This window comes from Gadus chalcogrammus, chromosome 22 (genome assembly GCF_026213295.1).
Source record: "Gadus chalcogrammus isolate NIFS_2021 chromosome 22, NIFS_Gcha_1.0, whole genome shotgun sequence".
Taxonomy (NCBI): Eukaryota; Metazoa; Chordata; class Actinopteri; order Gadiformes; family Gadidae; genus Gadus; species Gadus chalcogrammus.
Genome location: NC_079433.1, coordinates 3,591,915 through 3,600,896, shown reverse-complemented (window position 1 = coordinate 3,600,896; position 8,982 = coordinate 3,591,915). Strand labels below are relative to the sequence as shown.

Genomic DNA, 8,982 nt, shown 5'->3' with positions numbered 1-8,982 from the left:
CGTAAAATGAACTATCAATGTTATAGAATTTATTTTGATTGCCTTTCATGTTCTTACATTTTAAGAAATGACTTGTTTCAATTGAGACTATTTTTAATAAATCCTTTGTATCCTTGTATATATTTCTCTACTTTAGAATCTAAATAAATGTGTAAATAGGTTCGTTTAAGTCCATTGTTTGCCTGTGTCCAAGGCAAGCCAATGTTGCCAGATTGGGCAGGAAATCGGTCCCAATCTGGCAACACTGGTCCCAGTCGCCAGGGTTTTGGCTAAAGGCAAATTTCATCAAGAGTTGGGAGATAAAGAGGCCCTTTCCCTGCCCTTGCTAAGATCTATGCCGCCTGCAGCCCTTGATAGTGTCATCAGTTTACGCACACGAAAGATTCGAGTCCAGCACTACAGACAACTCTTTCTTCCATGTCCCATTTTTTTAGTTTACAAGGCAGCAAGGCAGAGTGTAACAAGATTAGATTGATTGGATTAGGCCTACACTTTCTGACACAGCGTAGGTGATAAATTCATTAAATTATTATTTCGATGTTCCCATTAACTCTTCAATTACATGAATCGTCCTATTTCCATTTCATCATTCGGTCACACGTTACCCGTTGTGTGACCATATATGGTCCTTAATCGGTATTGAGTTCAGTCCTGCGACCATGGGGATTTAGAGCAACAGGTATGTATCAAGGGAAATTGCGCACAGGTTTGCGTATCGACACGTATTATGAACCCTCGATTAACCCCAACTCTATCGCGGTACAGTAGATGGGAGTAGTGACTTTCTTGTTAAAGGAGTGCCTTTGATAATTAGAATATTTCACAGGATTTTAGCCAATTACAATATTTCAATGGATTTAATCAATTACATATCACTGGATTCTAGACATTCAGAATATTTTACTAGAATTTAAATCCACCGAGATGTGATCTATAACATTAACATTTAGGGCATTTATATAATATATACTCGTTATCTCAAGTCGAATCGGAGCAGGTCCAACTGGATTCTAGAATGACATGATGTAAGGCCTTCATCTAGTGTGTCAAAGTGAGCCCGTGGGAAGAAGACAACGAAGGTAAAGTATTAAACATCTACTTTATTCACACTCTGGGAGCCCGTCGTCCCCACACGTCTCTCCCAGAACATTTGGTTTCGCACAACGACTCAATATGTAGAAGACACGAAGGGATTCCCTGACGCCTCCGCTGCTCCAAAGCTGGAGAATACAAATGTACAGCTTGACCAGACAGTGGTTTTACACCAAGAAAAAAAACAACGATCCCTGGTACCTCAAGTCTAACCCCCCCCCCCCCGCTACAGGCCTGACCTTTGACCCTACCCACAGAGTAGCGGGCCACATAGAATGCTGATGGCGTCCACTGTGTCGACGCCAGAACGTTATCTTTCAAGCCGAAAAGCTCTGGAATCTGGGGGTCTGTCGTGTTCTCGGGGAAACCTGGGGGGTCTTTCAAGCAGTCCGATCATTCATCCCCGTTCTGAATGTCCTTCCCCCTCCGTCCGCCTTGTGAATGAGTTTGCCCGCCGGGACGAGCCCCTCGTACCGTTTAAGAGTCCGCGTCACCCGATGTGTAGGAATCCAAAAAAACGCTCGCTGCTGGAGCTCACCGCTAGTCCGCGCTGGGCCAGTTGATTACTACAGCGGGAAGTGTTTTTAATGTTTAATATTGCCAGGTGACGGCGGGGATTAGACACTCTGCAGACGTAGAGCGTAAGTGGAACCTGCCATTTGCGTATCGTTTTTCCTTTTTGAATGCCAGCTGCATAGCATCACATCCGTTTCTGTTCTACATCTCCCAAGGCATTTGTTCATTGAGACACGTAAAAAATGGCATTTACTAATATATATAAAGATCTATACATCTATAGATCTATAGATATATATATATATAACACGTCCACCCGTTGACGAACAGACACTTACAAAACAATCAGGAAAAACAAGTTTAGTACAATCAGGAAAAACACGTTGCGCATTCATCGAGCGGCCACATTGTTGAGTTGGGAGGGGAACACTAGAACCGTTGGGGGAACCAAGAAGATGCGACACATAAGCTTCAGTTCGGCATTCCATTCCTCAACGCAGGCATCATTAAGAAACGCGTTTCCATCGAGTCATCATTGCAGCCCCGAAGAGTCTGGAAGGTTCACCCACCCGACCAGCCAACATGGCCGCCATGAGATCAAGGTCTGCGGCGATAGAACCGACCGTGTTCTATCCGTGCCTCTATACCCCAGAACACTCAGTTCCCTGCACTGTGTCTTAGTTAGTCACCTGGCATACGCTCCCAGATCTGTGAATGTTAACACTGCTGCGCCACTTTTTTTTATGGTTCGCAAAAAACACAAACACACAACGTATTATTCTGTTACGAGCAGTCGACGCACACATCGGCTTAACGGCGGCGAAACAACTCCCAGTGCCGCTACGAGATGTTACGCTTCGTGTTTCGATTAGATTCTAATTCCATTCTGACCGATCCAAACTGCCCCCCCCCCCCCCCCGCCAAGGGACAACATGACCGTCTGTCGACGACTTCACAGTGCAATGGCAGTTTTTTTTTGTTAAGACAAATATAGATAGAAAAAGTGTGTGTGTCCGTCCCCAGGCCTACTGCACTCGGGTCTGTTTTGTCGTTTTAATCGTTAAAATCCACGATAAAAATGACTCCTCCGAAAACCTGGACACTCTTGACAACCTTTAAACTCTAATCAAAAAAACTATTTAATAATTTAACGTTCTGATCTCTTTGGAACAAACAAAAAACAAAAAAAGTTGGCATGGCAACAACTGCACATTAGCGTTATATCACGAGTCGACTCGTCTCAGTTCAACCCTGTTTACTTGACTTAACTGAATCATTGCTATTTAAAAAGGAATCAACCTTTTGTACGAAACGCTTTCAAACAGACGGAAGAAAACCGACAAACCGAAACTGGGGCGAGCGAACCCTCGTTCTACAGGGCTCTACCGCGCCTCAGACCCCACGGCCAATGAAAACACACACGTTGTCTCATGTTACGATGTAATACTGCCTTACGCCACAGAGCGGCACGGAACCATGACCCCGTACCGACCAACAGCCACCCGTCATCACCCTACGCGTGTGTGTGTGTGTGTGTGTGTCGGGGGGAGGGAGGGAGGACACAACATACCAGAATAACGCCACATTTGCAGATTTACACACGATTCTAGACTCCAACCACCTTCCATTCCAGATTCACAGCCCATTCCTGACCCTCACACGTTTCAGGGGACACACCTTCTGTTGCTCGATTCAAAAGGCAGACCTCATAAGCAAAAGACACGGGGAGTTGTGGGGGGGGCGAAAGTCTTCTAAGGAGTGGGAACAGTTCTGGGGGAGCTTGTTTTCCTCGGAAGAAAAACTTTAAAAATCCTTTCGATGTGTGCGTGTGTGTATGTTTGTGCGTGTGTGCGAGTGTGCTCCTTGAATTCCCCTCCGCGCGTCCGTCCGTCCGTCCGTCACACGCTGAGAAGCCAGAAGAAGAAGAAGATGGCGACGAACAGGAAGAGGGAGTCCTGCCAGTTGTTGTTGCCGTTGTTGACGTTACCGTTGCCTTGGTGATCGCCCGCGTACTGGTCTGATTGGACAGAAACAAGGCGTTACTTGGCTGTAAACGTATCCCGACAGAGAGTTCGGATACACGTCCTTTAGGAGCAGGTGGGCTTTATGGTGTCTGGCTCGAGTATGCCGATCGGTAGACTGTGGCCACTGAGTCCTACACTGGTTCAGGTACCAGCGGGCATGAAAACGGGTGAAAAAGAATGTACTGCGTCGGACAGTGTGTGTGTGTGTGTGTGTGTGTGCACCTGCTCGGTGGAAGGGGTCGTTTGTGTTGAACACGGTGGTGAAGAAGCCAAAGGGGAACGCGCCGATGCCGAAGGACATGTGGAAGCCGGTGTCCGCGAATGCCTGGAAGGGCTGAGAGAGGGAGGGAGAGAGAGAGAGGGAGAGAGAGAGAACCAAAGAACGAGCAAACGAGAGAGAGAGAGAGAGAGTTGGAGAGAAAGAGGTCATTATAACGTGATAAACTATTTTTAACAACTGTTAATAAAACATGTGTTAAACTCATAAAGCGATCAAATCCAAATCAATAAGCCGAGGCCTCACCCCTCCTCTGGTCTCCGCCTCCGTCCTCTGGCCTTGGGGCCTGGGGGGCATTTTCAACCTGGACATCCCATAATCACGTCAAGCGTTATTAACCCCCGCCACGATTCCCCTCAACAGGGAATCTTATCGTACACGCAATGTGATAATATGGATGATTTCGACTGCATACATTTTTATTCTACCGCTATTAAATAAGTGTGTGTGTGTGTGTGTACCTGGGGTCCTCCTGGCTGCTGTTGCCCCTCCCATACAGGGGGATCACCTTGTCTCGGCTGATCCCCGCCTTACACACGGGACACTGCTGCCTGCTGGGCCGTGTCTCCAGCCACTACACACACACACACACACACAGACACAGACACACAGAGACACACACACACAGACACACACAGACAGACAGACAGACACGCACACAGACACACACACACAGAGACAGAGACACAGACACAGATACACACAGACACACACACACAGAGACACAGACACAAACAGAGACACAGACACACAGAGACAGACACACACACAGACACACTATTATTTTGACTGGGGGGGGAAATCTACCTGCAACATTTCACTCACTAGCGGGCGGATCCGTCCAACCCTTCATACAACTGGCTGGAGACTTGCGATGTGACTAACGGTTAGAATCGCCATCATGTGGCTGATCAACGTCACCCACAGAAGTAAATAAAACAGTTTAATAAATGTTCCTTGCTTAAATTTAACACTTGTAACATTAGTTATCATTGTGCATTTTTTATGATGTCAATTAAGGGAGAAAAAGCAGTATCGGCTCCAAATATCGCCTTAAGAAAATCGGTATCGGTATATCGGACATCTGCTAAGGCAGAAAAAAATATCGGTCGATCCCTAAAGAGTATTTTAAGAGAAAGGTTAACTCTACCTGGTGTAGACATGGCCAGCTGGGGGGGGGAGAGAAAGAGAGAGAGAGAGAGAGAGAGAGAGATTAAAAACAGTAGTAAGGAAGACTTTCATCATCTAGGAACTAGGGGTGTAACGGTACACGTATTTGTACCGAACCGTCGGTACGGTACAAAACCGTTGGTAACCGTGGTACGTAAATGTGGTGTACATAGCGTTAATATGGCGAATGTAAAGGCTTGTTTTGCAATGCGGAATTTAATTCTTGAAGTCGGAGTTCCACCCGGACCGTTTAGCCAAAGTATACTACTCCGACTCCGTGATCCGACTCCGTAACTACGGGACCCCTCAGCAGCTCTCCGTCGGGTTGTCGGATACGCAATGCAATTCGCCCCCCGATCTATCTTATATGTTGACTACAAACCATGTAAGCAGTGTTAGTAAATAAACTTCCAAAGCTTTTCAAATCTTATCGGGTGTTTTATTGGTCCTTAAGGTGCAAAGTAAACAATGCACAAAGTAATTAAGGTGCAAAGTCAAACCGGAGAAGTGATTCAGGAAATGATTGTTAAGAGGACCAATCACAGCCCTTGCCGTCTCCGTTGCGTCGACCAATAGGTCCATGGCGTCGACGGAGAGTTAAAAAACATTTGGATGCGCACGTAAGCTACGGAGAGGGTCTCCGACAGGCTCTCCGGCTATGGAGAGGGCTCTCCGTGTCTACGTACAGCACTTTAACGTGCACACGCATTTGAAAAGGCCATTCCATCGCTCTTAGTTTACTAACCTTTCATTTTATAACTATTTGAAATTGGAGATCGAAACAACAACCTTTGGGATGGGATGTAATAACCACAAGCACAAGACTATTCTGCCCTTCTAGTATTATTTATAGCAATCAAAGGACCTATTGTGAACGTATTTTTAATCCAGGTATTCAAGTTTCTAGGGTTCCGTAACAGATCGGTTCCCCTCCATCGTTTTTTCAGCTGGACCATTTTTCAGTCAACCAAATCAAGCTCAACGTTCTGATGATGCCAGATCTTCCGTCACCATGGTGACATGTCCTTGCATGGTCCCACCGAAGATAGGCCTATCTCTGGCAGACGACATGACCTATCACAGTCTGACTGTGTTTCAATGAACCACATGACAATGCAATGCAACCAAAACAGCTCAACTATATAGCGCAACATCTTCCGTCGCCATGGCGACAGCTTCTCTGGCTCCACACTCCTGGCCTGAATGACTTGTTCACGACCACTGGTCAGAGATCGGATCCAAGTCCGATTGAGTGAGTCTCTGATACCATTTGCTGTGGGCTCGTTTGGGCCCAAACTATATTTTAAAACAGTGGAAGAAACTGACATAACCGGTGGATGTCAATGGTTACGTTAACACAACAGTAGATTTCTTTCGTCATTGTATATTGTCGAATGTCTCCTATCAATAGCTCAAGTTTTGACTCCAGTCCAGGCCAAGGGGACCTTTGACCAGGGAGGTTGCGGTCCACTTAACACATAAACACAACCTCCTACTAGGACTAAAGACTACCAAGGATCACCTGACCCAAATCCTCTCCCACTAGCACTAATCTCACAGGAACCTCTCGACATCCTCAAGCCCGTCAGGGGAAATACACTTGAAACGTTTGCACTTGTTGTTTACACACTCAAAGTGTGAGTATCATTCAGAATACAGTCAGCCTTCAGGCTGCCCCCACTCAAACGGGAATGAGTTGAAGGTTCGACTGAGATCAGGGGTGGACTAAACCAAAGGTCAACGTCACCTGCCCACTTATAAAAGAGAGAAGGTCCTGGACCGACGTGTGCAAAACAAGTGAAAAGCCAGGAGTTCAGGACTACCCATGATGCACTCCAACAACAAAGTTAATAAATTACTTGAGGGGAAGGCAGGAGTACGTGATTTAGGTAGCGTGCCAATGGGGACGTATTTAGGCTCTCAGGTCAGGTGAGATCATCACGTTACATGAGTTTAGCATTAAACGTATCAATAATAAATGCCTATGGTCAGGGGAATATATAATATGCATTTGGGTGTGATCAGCGAGGAGCGACGGTGTCAACGGAGCTGGGGGGAACCAACACCCACTCCTGCAGAGATATAGCCACCGATGTTGCCATCTGTGATGCCCTAGATATAGAGAGCCCTGTCTCTAAAAATATGTTTACTGGGAAATGACCTAGGAGATAAACAAATGCAGGCCATGCAGAACGGCACCGTGCACTTCAAGTCCAATAACTGAATTGGCTGATCAAAGAATAAATAGCAATCTCCCGTCTCGTACCAGAACAAGTGGCCGCACATACTGATGACAGCGTCCCTTGCAGTGTCCAAACAAATGTTACACTCGAACGTGGCCCGGTCCGGCTCCCGCTCCCCCTCTCCCTCTCCGCCGCTCCTCCCCGGGCCGTCGCGCTCGTTGCTGCTCTCTCCGGCCGGGAATCCTCCTCTGCCGGCGGGTCCACCGTCACTCGAGGAGCGGGGATCCGCGGCCGCCATTTCTGTTGTACTGGAATAGTAATAAGCCCACTGCTACCCGCACTATATCCGAGCTTGAGCTACGAGGAGGACCTGACTGTCACGGTGCCTGTCACTGGTACCTGCGCACTTCCGTTTCCGGAGAAAACACGACGACGAAACGGGCAGGGGCGGGACAATGGAGGCGGGACAATGGAGGCGGGACCCGTGCGTGGGGCGGGGCCACGGTGTGGTATGCTCCCACGGAGGCTGCAGGTTCAGGACTCGGATAGTAGTTTTTCCCCAACCCTTCCTTGGGATGTGAGTTTATTTTTCCTTGGATGGCGAATGAATCTCATGACTTACTCAATAATATTTCATGAAAACATGATGAAACATGAAACACATAACACGAAGCTACTAACCCATACATTTACCGGTATCCATATCTAAAATACCTAAACTAACCCCAACCCTAAACGTTACTATCTCTAACCAAATACCTAAACGTATCTATCCAGTCAAAATGAGGAAATTATGATTTCACACCTGAACATAATTTGCAACGCCATTATGGAATAATAACTAATAACTAGAAAATGCATTCCCTGACTGTGCGGTGAGTGCTGTAGTACAAAGTGAGGTTGTAAATATTTTTTAATAAAGCCACATAACTGAAGAAATAAAGAAATGTTAAATGGCTTAAAGGGACACATTCAAGGGTCTGGTGCCACATTGTCTGGCTGGCCGAGGAAATCCCTCTTATTTAGTTATTTATGTCCAGTTCATATTCGTCAAAATTACTTTTATAGTTCTATTCCTACTCAAATTCATATTGAGAAGTTACATTCGAATGGGTGTACTTAAATTATCAAACCAAGGTTGAGTGGTAAGAGGAGGTAACTATCCTATCCACCCAGCCTCCTGTCACCGGGGTCATCCGGTCATCCCTATGTTCCCCGGGTCCTATGTTCCCCGGGTTATATGTTCCCCGCTCGGGGAACATAGGACCCTTTTTTTTTTTAAAAAGTCCTAAGTTCCCCTTTTTTCCCAAAAAGGGTCCTATATTCCTCTGTCGCCATACATACCGGGGAGCATAGGACCCTTTTTCGGAAAATCTATCAATCTTTAAAAATATTGAAACTTTGACGCGACATTCGTGTGATGACAGCCAATCGGCGTTCAACAGCGTGGCCACTGAGTGACATGTGTAACGTAACAGCCAATCAGCATTCAACCGGCCAACTCAGTGCATTGCAGTCCGGGGTGAACTGCAGCATGGAGGATAAAGTGAATGTTGCCGTTTTCGTCTCCCGTAGCTCTTTATATGATAGTATATAATATAATATAATTGTATAATATCACGGCCAAAAGGTCTGTGCGCCTCCGGATGGCCGAAGCGCGGGGAACTCTCGTAGGGATTGGGCTTCTCGGGGTTTGTTTACCGGCGTATCGCGTCAGGTT

The 8,982-nt window shown here is 46.5% G+C and overlaps 1 protein-coding gene across 1 annotated transcript; it reads right to left on the bottom strand.

Annotated features, from left to right (window-relative positions):
- Positions 1-101: 101 nt before the first annotated feature.
- On the bottom strand, positions 102-7,688 carry rnf5 (ring finger protein 5). The gene is made up of 6 exons (XM_056582733.1): positions 7,346-7,688; positions 5,060-5,078; positions 4,371-4,483; positions 4,156-4,213; positions 3,855-3,966; positions 102-3,625 (listed from the first exon to the last, which is right to left on the bottom strand). Exons 1-6 carry the CDS (start codon positions 7,558-7,560, stop codon positions 3,507-3,509), a joined length of 636 nt encoding a protein of 211 aa, XP_056438708.1. The 5' UTR covers positions 7,561-7,688; the 3' UTR covers positions 102-3,506.
- Positions 7,689-8,982: the final 1,294 nt, after the last annotated feature.